At 32.7% G+C, this 16,309-nt stretch overlaps 2 protein-coding genes across 2 annotated transcripts; one reads left to right on the plus strand and one right to left on the minus strand.

Annotated features, from left to right (window-relative positions):
• The first annotated feature begins 2,080 nt into the window (after positions 1-2,080).
• On the plus strand, positions 2,081-2,781 carry STN1 (Nucleic acid-binding, OB-fold-like protein). The gene has a single exon (XM_085709462.1). It carries the CDS (start codon positions 2,116-2,118, stop codon positions 2,728-2,730), a length of 615 nt encoding a protein of 204 aa, XP_085565588.1. The 5' UTR covers positions 2,081-2,115; the 3' UTR covers positions 2,731-2,781.
• Positions 2,782-3,642: 861 nt separating this feature from the next.
• On the minus strand, positions 3,643-12,251 carry LOC146953390 (GTP-binding family protein). The gene is made up of 8 exons (XM_085709471.1): positions 11,655-12,251; positions 9,062-9,151; positions 7,049-7,194; positions 5,384-5,542; positions 5,185-5,255; positions 4,826-4,929; positions 4,579-4,718; positions 3,643-4,193 (listed from the first exon to the last, which is right to left on the minus strand). The coding sequence occupies exons 1-8, from the start codon at positions 12,138-12,140 to the stop codon at positions 4,109-4,111; spliced, it is 1,281 nt and encodes a 426-aa protein (XP_085565597.1). The 5' UTR covers positions 12,141-12,251; the 3' UTR covers positions 3,643-4,108.
• Positions 12,252-16,309: the final 4,058 nt, after the last annotated feature.

The raw sequence follows: 16,309 nt of genomic DNA on the forward strand, positions 1-16,309 counted from the left end.
TTTTCTACATAAAACTTACCAATTACGTATTTCTAATTTAGAATCCTTAAATAGTGCCCTAAAGGCACTTGTCAGCAAGATCCTAAATTTATGCTTCCATCTTAATTGATGTATTCAAATTATTTACTTTAGTTGTCTATCAATTAACTTTGTTTTCTATACTTATCTTTGTATTAGTATGATGGTGTTAGTTTAAGATATTAGAGTGTGTTTCTTTCAAAGTCTCATATTTAATTTCTTTCCATGGAAATTTTGATAGACTTCAATTTTTTCAATGAATATTTCGTTAGACTGGTTTGACTTTTAAATTATTTTTTTATCAATTATCTGTTATAAACTTACTTATCAATTATTTATCCAACATAGTCATATACTATGAGTTTTTTTATACTACTCCCTCCGTCTTATATTAGATGACCTAGTTGACTCAGACACACATACCAATGCATATTTTTTTTTTATCTTTAATACTTTAATTATCTATTTGAAAAAATTATGAAAATTTAATATAAGATATTGGTTACATCTCGCGTACTTGCCCATATTACTTATATGGGGTGACCCACTTCTACTTAAGCTGATTCCAAAGCCGCTCCCATTCCTCAAAGCCCTGTTGCAGAGTCAACCCCTCCTTCGGTCGGTTCATGAGCTGCCCTAACTCTACGCATCTAATAATCGAGACGAATCCAACAACATCTTATATGTTACTCCCTCCGGTCCTATTTACAAGAGACAATTAATTTTTTAGACACATTAAATAATTTATGTATTTGGTTTAGATTCTTGACTAGATACATAAATTATTCAATGTATCTAAAAAGTCAATTTTCTCTTGTAAATAGGACCGAAGAGAGTATTTATCTTTGAATATTAATAAAAAAATATGGTCAAATATGTCAAGTCAAAAATGCAAATTTTCAAACAGATCATCTAATAAGCGTTAGAAGAAATAGTATTTAAGGGGGATGTATTGGATTAGGATTCTATGGGATTTTAAAAGACTTTTTAATTATGAAAAAGTCTTGTGGTATTCAATCAAGACTTTTTGCAACTTAAAAAAAGTCTTGTGGTATTCAATCAAGACTCTTTGTCATTTTAAAAAAGTCTTGAGGTATTCAATCAAGACTTTTCATCACTTAAAAAAAGTCTCATGGTATTCAAAATCATTCAAATTTCGAAGGATTGTTTAATAAATTGGATTTTGATGGATTTTGTGGGATTTTGTAGTGTAATTTTAACAAGAAAAAGTCTTTCAAGAAAAGATGAGATTTCTTGGGATTGTTTTTCATTTAAAAGTTACTATCTCTTTCTTCTCCCTTCTCTCTCTCTCCCCTCCCCCCTCTCTCCTTTCTCTCTTCTTCTCTCTATCTCTCCATTCTCTCTCTCTCTCTCTCTCTCTCTCTCTCTCTCTCTCTCTCCCCCTCTCTCCTCTCTTCTATCTCTCTCACCTCTCTTAGAAAAACTCAAACGACTTCTCTAATTTCAAACACAAAATGAGGGCTGACACAATATTTTTTTTTTGAAAGATTTGTAAGGGTTGTCATAATTTTAAATATGTACAATTGAATTTTGTGGGAATAACATTTTTAACAAATAAAAAATGTGTATGGAGAATAATGTGTTAAGAGTGTTTTTTAGTCCCTTAAAATCTTATAAAATCCATAAAATCCTTAAAATTTTAAAATTAATAGTAAAAGAATTTTTTATTGGTTTTATTTTTCTTTATTCAAACGCTAGAATTTATTTGTTCATTATTTTTATCATTCACACTTGTAAGTTTGTTCTTTTTTCCCCTAAAATTCATTGAATCCTTTAAAATTTTAAAATCCCATAAAATCCTTTGAAATCCTTAAAAGTCAGTGTGATAAATCCATTAAAACCTTGAGTGTATAAAGTCTTTTACATAAAAAGTCTTTTAAAATCTCACAGAATCAATACAATCTCACACAGTCTTTTAAAATCTTAAAGACTTTTTTTTTATTAAAATAGTCTTTTAAAATCCTAATCCAATACACCCCCCTAAGTTAGCCGTTTGACTAAAGTCAAAATTAGAAAAATAGTCATAATTTGTAAGCCACTGTCACTATCACACAAAAACTATTTGAACATTGAACAATGAGAAATGCTACATCAAAATCAACCTCATCCTTCAAAACACAGGAAAAAACAGAGCAAATCCAAAGCCCCAAAATGAATCAAAACAAAAACCCAATCCCAATCTCACTACACAACACACATATCAAACTTCTCGCATTCGATCTCCTAACCCTAACCCCACCAATCTCCCCAAACCACTCCTTCACCCGCAAATCCCTCCCCATAACACGCGCCGAAACCGTAGGAACCATAACCCTCCGCGACCACAAACCCTTCAAATTCCTCCGTTTCGCCATCGACGACGGAACCGGTTGCATCCCTTGCATTCTGTGGCTCAATCACATGACTTCACCTCATTTAGCTCGTCGGCGTAGTCCGCAGGATCTTTGTCTTCTTGCTGATGCTGCTGCGAGGTCAGCGGAAGTGGTGAAAGTTGGGAATGTTGCTAGGGTTAGAGGGAGGGTTACGGAGTATAAAGGAGGGGTGCAGATAACTGTTACGGATGTTGTTAGTGAGAGGGATCCGAATGTTGAGGTTTTGCATTGGGTTGAGTGTGTGAATTTGGCTAGGAATTGTTATAATCTTGTTAATGTTTCTTCTTCTTCTGGTTCTGTAGTACCTAAATTGAATTAATAGACTTGTAAGAGAGGTATATTAGCAATGTTGTTATCGTTTTGGTAGTAATTGTTTGTGTTTAGTGATAGTGATTATAAGAATTTTTTCCTTAAGGAAGTGATTATAAGAAACGTTGACTGGTTATTGTGATGAGAAAAAATGTTTGTGAGCATGAGTGAAAATTTTGGACAGAAAAGTGACACAATATTTCATTTTACATGTAAAATTATTTATTATTTTATTTAAGGGGTAAAAATGTCTTCACAATTTTTTTTTTTTTTATCTCTTATTTGCTTATTTATTTATTTATTCAATAAAAAAGAATCTACCTCAAAAAAAAACATCTGATTCGAAGATAAAATTCCGATAAAATTATTGTGGTGATAAAATTATTGTGGTTTCCCTTCAAAAAAAATTATTGTGGTTAAAGTGTTTGATGACCACTTAGAAAACCCATCCAAATTATTGTGGTTAAATTTGGCCTAGTGAATAGTGTGACAGTGAAAAATAAGTTGAAATGATTATAATAACTCTTTGAAAAAACATTCACACTCACACCGCACGATAAGCAAAGTCATGAACTCACTTAGGTTGATATTGGTGGTGTTGGAGCCTTGAAGTTTGCTTTCTTGAGGCCTGAGGTTCCATGTCAATTTAGATGAGTTAGTTTAACTTTTTCAAAATCACAACCATTTTGGCTTAGGACATCCAAATGAGTTAGTTTAACTTCAAAATCACAACCATTTTGGCATAGGACATCCAAACATGCTAGAAGGAGAATTGATGGAGAAAATTGAAATTGTTTTACTTTTTCAATTAATCATTCAGTGGTTTTTAAAAATATCATCATGATTAAACACAAATAGCTTCTTTCAAAACGAATTTATTCCAACATCGATTATCGTTGACATATAAAAAACGCAAAGGGAATAGACAACCAAAATTTTATCATCAAAATTTCTATACAGAAAATAACATTGTACAATAACCAAACTCGTATCTCACCATTTTCATACAACCAAATGCCCTAGTTGTGCTTTTTATAAAACATCTATTAAGTCAAAATAAATTTAAATAAACAAAAAATTATTGAAATTTCCTTTCAATTTTCATAAACAACCATAAACTTGAAGAAAATTGAGTTCCTAGACTCCAGCAATCAAATAGTAAAAGGCATAACAAATTGCCGGCGTGAGATCACCAACGAACTCAACCTGTTTCTTCCATAGCACTTATTTTATCTATGATGACCCTGTTCTCAGGCAAGGTTTTGGAAGCTTCGATGACTTCAAAGGTCAGTGTAATTCACACACCCCTTTGGCATTTTACATGCTGCATAACATGGTGTGTGGCAAAAAAGGTATCTTCTGAAAGCCAAAGATATTCGCCTCGTTAATCATTTGAGCTTAACCTGAAGAACTAGATGCACTTGCTTTTTGAAAATGGTCCTTAGCTCTTCATTAGCTTCTATTCCTATTCTCCTGTTAAACAAACATGAATAGGGGATGAGAGGGGAAGGTAGACACAAACAAGAAACTGAAGTAAATAAGAGGTTCTATCCTAAGATGGATAAAAAAACGAGAGCGAAAAAGCCCTATAGAAACTTAATTAATCGACCAAAAGGTCATCAATTCCATCTGAGTTCAAAGAAGAGACAAGATGAACCTGTCTAATCTTCATACTCAAAGTTTTGACCTATGGAAAATGGGCACAACCAAACACACAACAGAAACAGATGGAGATATCTACGGTTTTCCCATATTTTATGTCTAAACACAAATCACTACACTCCAATAATGTCATATCTAAAACAGGTGAAATTGAGAGAACAACGAACTAAAATTTGAGTCAGAAGAAAGAAGTTACCCAATTTTTGAGCCACGCTTCCCCACAAGAATTTTGAGTTGGCCTAATTTGTTAGTGAGAAAGTGCTGTTCAATCCTAAGAGAACCATCTCGCAACTCTTTCCAGTCAATCAACCTATGTTCAATATCGTATGGAATTTCCTGAATTGAGAAAATTGTTAGCCAATAAACACTATTATCTAATCCTACAGCATACTTGGCACAAATTCTAGCTATCAATTAGAAGAACAGGTGAATTCAACAATTACCTGATGTACATGGTCCAACAACCTTTCACGCACAACTTCTAATGATATCATTTTCATAACTTCCTCGGTCATGGTAAATGGATCTTCTTCCCAGGGACGTTCTACTGCCTATTGCATAACAAACAATTAAAATCCCATGTTAAGTCTTGGATAACAGGACAAAACTATAAAAAAATAAAAATGTCTTATTGTAAGAAAAACAGATTCATATGCATGGTAGAAGAAAAAAAGAACTGTGATTCTATATTTAAAGGTGGGACAGTCTTGCCACACCCAGAAAAAGAACATTGCTGTTTCCTTGAAGTTACCAATAACTATAATATGTGTACAACTAATGTATAAAAGAAATAGAAAGACACATGCCTGCTCCATCAAGAACTGAGTCAAATCTTTTACGCCAGCCCCCTTCATTCCAGATATCATGAAACGCCTAAATAATAAAATAGGCAATAGAAGCAAGTTTAAGAAGTAGAGTCAATCTACAAAAATATTAAAATCAAACTCACACTGCAGACCAGTGTTTCCCTTAATCTTCATACAACAGTAAAAAGACCTTACCTTTCAAATCCAGGAAGATCTTCGAATTCTTCAGCAACCTTTGTTAAGTCTTTCTTTTTCTCTACTAAATCAATCTTATTCATACACAAAACTCGCTTTTGATTTGGAATGGACCGTTCTCCCATTCGCTTGATCAGTTTTACAACTCTTGAATCAGGCCTATATTGATGGAATGTTAAAAAACGGAATGGGATCACTCATAATGAAAAGAACAATAAATGTATAAAATTAAAAGAATGGAAGAATGTATAACACTTGTCTGAGGTTTTTGACATACTAACACGTGTTGTATAAGAATCAAACAGGAACCAGTGTCTGCAACATGTCGAACATGTGGACACACCTAAACCTATGAGTGTTAGTGCTTCATACTGCTTGGGTACCAATGACCCATCGACACCCTAATAGATAACACTAGGGATTATTGTATGAAGGAACGAAGAAGCAAGAAAATCCATGCCCAACTATAAGTTAAGCAGACAACAAGATTTAATAAATCAATGACTGACTAAGATGAGGCAAAGACTAACAAAGAAGCAAGAAAATCCATACTCAGCATTCAAATCAAACTTTCTGTAGATTCAAGTATCTTATCTATTGTCATAAGTTAATCCGTGCAACACGTCTATAGCCATCTTTGCTTGGATAAATAATAGAGAAAAGTTGGCAAAGTTCTAATAACAAATCTCTTGATAACCATTTTAAGTGGCAAATGAAGCCAATTTAGCAACAATGCAGTCACTTTTATAGGCTTTTTACCGGATTCAGGCAAAACAATTTTAAGACGAGTTTCGTATTTGGAATTTTCGGGGAAAAATTTAAAATATTAATAAAAATAAAAAAAGTTCAAACACAACTGTCAGAGTAGGTGGATTCTAAGGTTGGGGCTCAATTAAATCCCTCACCGGTGTACCACACTATATTTGACCGTTGGATTAAATAAGACTATATGATCTCCTTATTTGTGAGCATACCAGATCTAATATCTTCTCTGCAACCAGTTCTTTCTCTCCGCCTAACACATCTCATTTCGCCGCAGCACAACGACGTGCCAGAACAACGGCTCCGGGCTCCGATTGTTCTACAACCACATACGAATATTTACTCCTCAGTTCACAAAATAAACCCCACAAGTTCCAATCATTTTGCCTTCAGATCTAAATCATACCTTTCATTTTCTCTCGAATGAATAATGCTCTGGTAGTGTATGGGTAGAAGATATCAACGTCGCGCGGATAAACAACAACGCATATGAGACTAATACCCAAAAACTAAACCCAAAGAAAAGCCTAATTCCTACAACTGAATTCATTTGTTATTCTTAATTCATATAAATACTCATTTGAAATCAAATTCCTAGTTGAATTCATCGTCAGAGTTACTGTCAAAATCCCTCTTTTCATTCCTCATTATTTTTATTTCTTAAGACTTCCCTAAACTTGTTTTAATTTTATTTTAGTTTGTATTTTCTTTCCATTTTTTCAATTCAGTGTGCAGCGAAATGAGATCTGGTAGGCGAGAGAAAGAACGGGTAAGAGATATTAGATCCAGTGTGGTCACGAATAAGGAGATCATATGGTCTTATTTAATCCAATGGTATAGTGGTACACCTCACCCTAGAATCCACCGTCAGAGTATTTCCTCAGATTAAACAAAACACTTTACCTAGTAATATGTCTATGGACATCAAAAATGACTATGAGCACTTCATAGAGATTGACTGAACTCCAAGCACTTTCAACACGAGCCTTGGCATCCTTATAAGGGAATCCACTACAATTTAGCACAAGCCCTGGCGTATCAAAAAAACACTGCATAGAGAAAAAATATGAGTGCAAATATGTGACCATGTAAACCGCATTGTCAAATTAAAAACCCATCATAAAACAACATAATGAAACAGTAAGATCATGGCTAAAGTAGTGAATCTCCAAAGGTTTTAATAAATATACTAATATAGTCAACAAACCAAACACAGATGACAAAAGGCAAGAACTACACGGGAGCAGGGCATGTTGAGAAAAAAATGAAGCAGGGATATTGATTTGGTAGGGCAGCCATAGTAGTTAATAGCGGATAGCGGCGCGTAGCGGCCGACCCCAAAAATGCTATAGCGGGATAGCGCCTAGCGCTATGACCGCTATTTCATATAACTTTTTGGACAAATTATATAAATAATACTATAAACTTCTCTCAAAAAAAAATAAATAATACTATAAATTATAAACAAACATATATCACTTGTAACTTCTGAGTTGTAACCAAGTCTGCCACTTCATTACATTCACAAAGTGTCTCAATGCATTTATGCAAACCTCTCAGCAATTTGGGATCTGTCTCAATTTCTGGTTTGCTATAAAAGTATTTAGGATTGATTGAACACCAGAAGCTGGGATCCTTCCAGTGATTAAATTGCCAAACAATGTCGATATTATCACCGGTCCACTTATGTCTTTGAGCACATGAGTCAACAGACACAGAGTTTGATTGAACTCCAGAAGCGGAAGCTGCCATGACTATGTTGTCCACAAAAACAACAAAAATAAGGAAACAGAGAGCAGAATAGAGGATGAACAAAACATAGGATGCTTTTTAGGGTACAGATCTGATGCTTTTGAGAGAAGATTTAATGAAGAGAGGAAGTTTTTTGAGAGAGCAGATGCGTACAGATCTGAAAGGCGCCGTAAAGAATGAAAGAAGGAAGAGAGAAACTGAAGTTATTAATTAGGGTTTGACGAAAATGACAAAAATACCCTTTTTTATTTAAAACCAAGGAGAATCTTGTATTTTCACGTAAAATGAAATAGCGGTGCAAGAGTGCAAAACCGCTATGCAGTGTTGCGGCCGCTATTGCGCCGCTATCTCATAACGCTACGCCATGGCTTATTGCATAGCGGTCTTGGACCGCACCGCACCGCGCGGCCGCTATTGGCCGCTATAGCGCCGCTATTAACTACTATGAGGGCAGCAATACCGGATTTTAACAGGATGCCTAGCATAAAGGTTTACATGATCTCTTCATTCATAAGCTATATAATTATTCAAGAAAAAAGCAGCAGTGGCTTCATTTATTATAAGCTGGAACTTCTTGAAACACCTTTTCTTCCCAATAATTTGACTCATTCAAATCCAAATTAAGCATATAAAAACAAAATGAGCTTTTTTTAATTGATTTATTTACTTGCTTCTAGGAAAATTGTAATTGTATTTTGCAATTGGCAAAATGATGTATACAATAATGATATATAACTAGCGTTAAATTTGTTTTAAAGTGACCCTACCAGTTCTAAAGCACAAATATACTTTCACATTTGCTATATGATCTTTTTTTCACTTTACATTATGAAATCTATGCAAAAGCACAAAAAAACCATGTTTCATTGGAATCAATCATGCATATGTCGACGGTTCATGACCTTCACTGATACTATTGAATACTTTACCAGTCAAACATAATTGATATAGTTCGAGTATATCATACATTCAATGAAATCCATGCAATCAAACAGATGTATGCCCGTATTCTGACTAAGATACAAAACTCTTATACTCTGCATTGAAAGAATACCAATTTATTGCATCTACTACTTTCTAAAGCATAATAGCATAAGCCTCTATTGTAACCTCAGCATTCCCTTTTACACACGACAAAATAAAATATACAGCCAAGTTACTCACAATTTGGGTGTCTCCTTTAGTCAACACGCCCACAACTTCATGAGTTGTGGTGTTTGTCTTGCGTGAAACAGCCGCCACCTTTGTTCCAACCTATGATGATAAATCAGAAATAAAAAATCATATTTGGAAATGCTTATGAACCAAATGCTGATTGAAATTTAAACTAATAATAATATAAATGGAAATGTTCCTCACAAAGTTACAACCAGAGAACACGATGAGGTTATCAAGATCGTGAGTGGAGCAGAAACAGAAAATAACATAAATATAACATGATAATATTGAGTGGAACAAGCTCCTTACAAGATGGAAATAAAATCAAACTAATAGATAGCTCCCTTTCTGAGAAAGAACCAATTTCTCTAACTAAAACCTCCCAAATGCTCCCTATTAAAGAAACTGTAAGTCACAGCAATGACACACCTCCAAGCCAATGATAGTCCACTGCAAATCTCAACAGTCACGAATGACCAAGCCTATCACCCTTTTCACCTCTATACCAACAGTTTAGATCTAAGAAGGTGTGGACTATTCAAAATGATAGATAAACCAAACCAATTATTTGTTTTCCGAATCCTTTCCATTATTGAGGGAGGAATCTCATGTTTTCCAAATCCCTTCTAGACAAATCTTTAACCTCCGTATGTGTCTGATATGTGTCCAAGGAGTATCTCAGGTGTGTTGAAGCAAAGAAAAAAGTTTTTTACTGAGTCACTTGTCTAAGTTGTCGGACACGAAGACACACCTAATCCCAAAGGTGTCTGCTACTCGATAGTAAAACTAGCATGAAATTTCTCAAATAATAAATAGGATTTAGGATAAACAAATTTGGATCAGCTGTTCAATAAGCATTTGTAAGAAAAGCAAAAAATGCAATAATCTTGCGATAATTGCTACCCACAAAAATTGAACTCAGTTCCTGCAACTCAACTTCATCTTAAACTATTGCATATAAGGAGAGACTTACAAAGGGAACACATAAAACAACTTATTTGTACTTGTTTGATGACGTATAGACTTATAAAAGTAACATAAAAATGTGCATCTGAATAGCTTGCCTATTTAAACCCCCTTTAGGTGTGTAACTGTGTTTGGAAGAGTAAATTCACAGCTTTAACACAAACACTTGTGTATATGTCCCTGGGAGAGATAATAAAATAGCTTATACATGTCCACAAGTTGGTTTAAACTTATTTCAATTGAAATCCCAATTCTAGCTTCTAAATGAAAACGGTTTAAACAAGTTCACTCTTTGATTATAGAAATACCTTATACAGAAGCCCTTACTTAAACTAGTTACCCAAGGCACTCCCCCTAAATAATTATTACCTCTAGCCTCGAATATAAACAAAAAGTTACTCATATTCAGTTATCTCAAATATAAACAAATTTAACTACTTTCACTAATGATGTTATTCTCACGGAACCCATTCTTATAGGGCACTTCAGAAAATGCACATATTACTATGAAATCAAAAAGATTAGTTTCTACTAACTAAGTTCTTAGTAAGGCGGGCATATTTCATTTGAGAAAAAAAAAACTCTTACAATCAATCTAAAATCCACTCCAAAAATTTGGTGGGGGATTTAAAACCTATGTTTAGCACAAAGACCGAAACAGTTGTGTTCAATTATTTCATTTACTCAAATTATTATCGGTATCACCATGTTTATGGTCGTGTTTGGATAAACAGCTTATTTATAGCTTATAGCACAAACACTTATAATGATGATAAACGCTTATATATATAAGCTACTTCTATAGCACAAGATAAAATAAAGTAAAGTGTTTTCATAAGCTATCAAGGAAAACTTTATGAAAATAAGCTGAAAACAGCTTATGAACAATGTTATAAGTTATTTTCAACATATGCTAGTAGAAAAGTTCAAATAAGTCGGTACAAACAAGCCCTATGTCAATATCGTGTTCTGCGCTCATGTTTGTGTCAATGCTAGTACTTCATAGGTTAAAACTTAAAATGGGTAGAACAACTTGTGGCCAGAATCTACTTACATCCTGGACAAACTCAAGATTACCAAACCCCTTCCTAGTAACTAGAGGGTTGACGACAACAACAACAACAACAATCAAGCCTTATCCCACTAAGTGGGGCCGACTACATGGATCAAAATACGCCATAATGTTCTATCATAAACCATACTCCGATCCAACTCAATAATAATCATTAAATCTTTTTTTAATAGTTTCTCTTATTGTTTTTCTAGTCTTCCTCCCTCTTCAGTGATCTAACTATCCTTCATTTGTTCTACTCACCTTACTGTAGAATCTACAAGTCTTCTCTCTACTACTATAAAGCACGGACACGACACATATAATTACCCTGAATTATATGATTTTCTCAAATTATTAGCACGTGTCAGTGTTCGTGTCATGTTCGGTGTCCGTATCCGTGCTTCACTCTACATGTCCAAACCACCTAAGTCCAGTTTCCACCATCTTACCCCAACTCTCTCTCTAACGTTGTCATTTCTAATCTTATCATATCTAGTTTTAACATTCAACGCAACATCCTCATCTCGGCTACAACATAACATCATGATTGAAATGAAAGAAAGAAATAAAAAACCTCACCATATAATTAGTGAGAGAAGATTTGCCAGCATTAGGAGCACCAATAATCCCAACAGACAAAGACTTCTGATCCTCCTCTTTCACAACACCAACATCTTCATCTTCCTCCTCCTCCTCCTCCTCGGGTTTACTCAACGCAGCTTCCAACAAAGCCTTCTCAAGCGCCTTAGTTTTCCTCTCTTCCTCTTCCTCCTTAAACTTCACTCTCCCCTTCGGCTCATCGCCGAACACCAGTTTATCCGTCCGGTCTCGGTATTTCTTATTCCACGTCACCTTCGGCTTTTCATCGTTGTTGTTGAGAATTGGGAGTTCGTAGTGAGAACTATCGAAGGTTGCGTCTGAATGTTCGGGTTGAGGATCGGGTTCCGGTGTGAGGGGTTCGGCGGAGAAGAAAGCGCGGAAGATTGTGGTGGTGGTGGTGGTGGTGGTGATTTTGGGTGAAGAAGTTGAATAGAGAGTGTTTTTGAAGATTCTTAAGGATTTCATTGTTTTGATTTCTACTATGCAAGAAGAACCATGGAAGAAACGATTTTTGTGTTTTGGGGTTTAAGGGGTTAAGAACATACTGCAACGGCTGCGTTTTGTGGAGAGACAAACAAGAAGAAAAAGAAATGTTGTAAAATAAATGAATATACATAATGAAGAATTATTTTAAAATTTTCGATAATTTTTTTTTCGAATAAACTAAATTAGCCCACATAAATTGACACCGATGAGAATCGAACCTGATATCTTAAGGAGGAGCACACTCCTAGGTCACAAGCCAAATGAAATACATAATGAAGAATTATTTTAAAATTGAATGACTATTGTGGTTGATTGTAAATTTTTTAGGGATAAAACTTAATTAACCTAGTATATAATGTTGAAATGTGAGTCAATGGTTTTTATCAAGTTAAAGAAGTTCTTTCCCCGTAAAAAATCATCAAAAACATTCTTCCTCGTAGAAAATGTGACATATTTTATCACTATTCATCAGGGCATTTTTAATCTCTATTCAATATATATTTTGAATGTTTTTTTTTCAAACATGTTTTTTTATCTTATAAAAAAAATGAGCTAAAAAATTTAGTTTTAGATTGAGATTTTCTTTACTTTTATTTCAAACTTTTGAAATTAAAAAAATTCATATTTGATTCACCCATGTTAAAAAGGTTTAACTTTTGTAAAAAAAAATATTTTATAATATTCTAAACACTGAAAAAATTATCCAAATTTAAAAGTCTAGGGATAAATAACCAATTTTAATTTTGAGGTGTTCAATGGATGTAGAAAAAATTAGAATATTTAAATATTTTGATTATTGTAAAATTTATGAAGATTAAATACAAGTGAATCACTATTTTGGTTCTCGAAAGTAAAAATTGTAGGAATTGGGGGACATCAATCAATTTAATTCATCCTTAATTTAACTCAATGAAAAAGGACATGTAAAATTACTGATTTATGCACAGTAAGTTTTTTTTGAATCAGCAAATTTTATTCTCGTTGAGTGTATGCAAGGTGCACAAAAACTCGCGGAAGAAACAAAAACATACAAGGAAGGCGCCGCATATATACGAAACACCTAAAAAACCAAACCAAGGGAAGGCCTCAAACACAGTAAGTTAACATGGAGATCTTATAGAAACGAGCTAAAAACAATTTTTTTTTTGAAAGAGCTAAAAACAACTTATAAGCATGCCGTAAGTCATTTCCACATAACCCACTTGGGTTGGCCTGGTGGTATTGGCTTGGGTCTTGGGAGTGTGCTCCTCCGCAAGGTTTCAGGTTCGATTCTCTCCGGTGCCAATTTGGGTGGGCTATTTAGCTTCTTCAAAATAAAGTAGCTTCTATTTAGCTTCTTCAAAATAAAGTCATTTCCATAATCAAAATAAAGTAGCTTCTATTTAGCTTCTTCAAAATAAAGTCATTAAAGTAGCTTCTATTTAGCTTCTTCAAAATAAAGTCATTTCCATAAGTTTTTTAAATTTAGCTTCTTCAAAATAAAGTCATTTCCATAAGTTTTTTAAAATTGACTTTTAAATGCTTATATCAATAGATAATCTCAAATAAGAACATTCAAGCAGACCTTGAAAAGCATGAAGACAAGGGTGGGCTATTTAGCTTCTATTTAGCTTCTTCAAAATAAAGTAGCTTCTATTTAGCTTCTTCAAAATAAAGTCATTTCCATAATCAAAATAAAGTAGCTTCTATTTAGCTTCTTCAAAATAAAGTCATTTCCATAAGTTTTTTAAATTTAGCTTCTTCAAAATAAAGTCATTTCCATAAGTTTTTTAAAATTGACTTTTAAATGCTTATATCAATAGATAATCTCAAATAAGAACATTCAAGCAGACCTTGAAAAGCATGAAGACAAACATTAGCTTATATTTAGCTTCTTCAAAATAAAGTAGCTTCTATTTAGCTTCTTCAAAATAAAGTCATTTCCATAAGTTTTTTAAAATTGACTTTTAAATGCTTATATCAATAGATAATCTCAAATAAGAACATTCAAGCAGACCTTGAAAAGCATGAAGACAAACATAAAGATGGATGTCTACCAGTTCTAGCCAAACAAAACAAAATTAAGCGAAGTAGCTTCTATTTAGCTTCTTCAAAATAAAGTCATTTCCATAAGTTTTTTAAAATTGACTTTTAAATGCTTATATCAATAGATAATCTCAAATAAGAACATTCAAGCAGACCTTGAAAAGCATGAAGACAAACATAAAGATGGATGTCTATCAGTTCTAGCCAAACAAAACAAAATTAAGCGAAAATTGCATGTAATAACATATAAGAACATTCAAGCAGACCTTGAAAAGCATGAAGACAAACATAAAGATGGATGTCTTATATTGAAATTCCATAATTTGAAATTCCATAATTTTATATATAATTTTAAATCTTATATTGTTATGTTAAACAATGTGCGTCAACAAAATTCAAATAACTCTCACAATTTTGTTTATTTAAGAAATTGTTTATGTTTTCGTATCTTTTCTTTTAGCAATGATTTGAAAATGTTCACTTTCTTTTCACAATTTCTTCTACAAATATTTAAAATAATATTTTTTATTGACAAAATGATTTTGGAAGGATTTACTCTATTATAGTTTAACCCTTTGGGAAGTTGAAATTTTATTATATTTTGTATGATACTTGTATATGAGATGTATGAGTGGAGTTGTAGTGTTTGATTGTAAAATTTGGATATTTAATAAGTAAATATTATTCCTAATACCAAATAAGCTTATATCACCGCCGCCTACACAACATTCATGGCGCAAGGTTTTAATATATGTTGCGAAAAAGTGAAGTATCAAAGTGCAACTAAATAGTCAAATTGTCTCTTTAGTTAGTTAGTCATTTTTAGGTTGAATTTTGTCTTTTGTTCATAATTTTGGTTCTCAAAAATGTTTTGTATGAGTAAATTTAATCATTTTGTTAATTTACTAACACAAAAAACATAGCAATTAAATTATCACTTTGTAGATTGCGTAACAATTAAATTATCAAGTGTGTGTATAGTAATACAGAATGGCGCAAGGTTCTAACATGTATAATGTTATATGTTGTGAGAAAGTGAAGTATCAAAATGCAAATAAATAATCAAATTGATCTTTTTATGTTAATGACGAGCGACCTGAGAAGGTTTTAAAGTTCGGAGAAATTTACAAAGAGTTTGTTTAACATTATGCATAGTTGGATTAACTTTAAAAATTAATCATTGCAATATGTTTTACTTAAATAAGATGTCGTACAACTATGTGTTTATTCCTTTTTAGTTATGTACATCAATCTTGCTGCATACATATGGAGATTGTATTTTGATGCGGCTCTAGAGTTATATTTTACATGGCTTGTAAAAGTGCATTTAAAAATTGAAAATGTTGTGTACTTTGTTTATTGTATAACATATATTTTTGGTATGATTACTTAACATTAATTGACCATTTGTATAACATATATTTGGTGGTTGTTTGCTCATATCATTTCCTTACAGTTTTAATGATGTAAATTTTTGCTAAAATTTGAGGTCATAATGTAACAATTTTAATGTGAATTTTAATGTTGTTTATACTTTCGTATCTTTTTTTTTTTTTTTTGCAATGATTTGAAAATGCTCACTTCTTTTCACCATTTGTTCTACAAGTGTTTGAAATAATTTTTTTTATTCTGACAAAATGCTTTTGGAATGATTTACTCTAATATAGTTTAACCATTTGAGAAGTTGAAATTTTTATTATGTGGTTATAATACTTGTATATGAGATCATGTTGTGAGATAAATTTGATAAAAAGTCAATATTTTTTTTTTGGTTTAAAATATGAGAATTTAATTTTAATTATTGGGTTGTGTATATGTATAAGTGGAGTTGTAGTGTTCGATTGTAAAGTTTGGATATTTAATAAATCAATATTTGAATAGAAGTTATTTTTACAAAAAAAATAATGATTGTATCATGTTGTACAATGATGTGTTGCATGAATTTTTTTTCGATTGTATCATGTTGTACGATGATATGTACAAATATTGAAATAACCTTTTTTTTTATTAGTGTAAAAGGAAAAATGTTTTACTAACACTACAAATATACATTAAATATTTCATGTTAAAATGTTTTACAAACTCGAGGTGTTCCTTTGTAATTTGTTTTAGTCACCTTCACT

Source organism: Medicago sativa, chromosome 1 (genome assembly GCF_051527215.1).
Source record: "Medicago sativa cultivar Bolivia chromosome 1, Bolivia_mono, whole genome shotgun sequence".
NCBI lineage: Eukaryota > Viridiplantae > Streptophyta > Magnoliopsida > Fabales > Fabaceae > Medicago > Medicago sativa.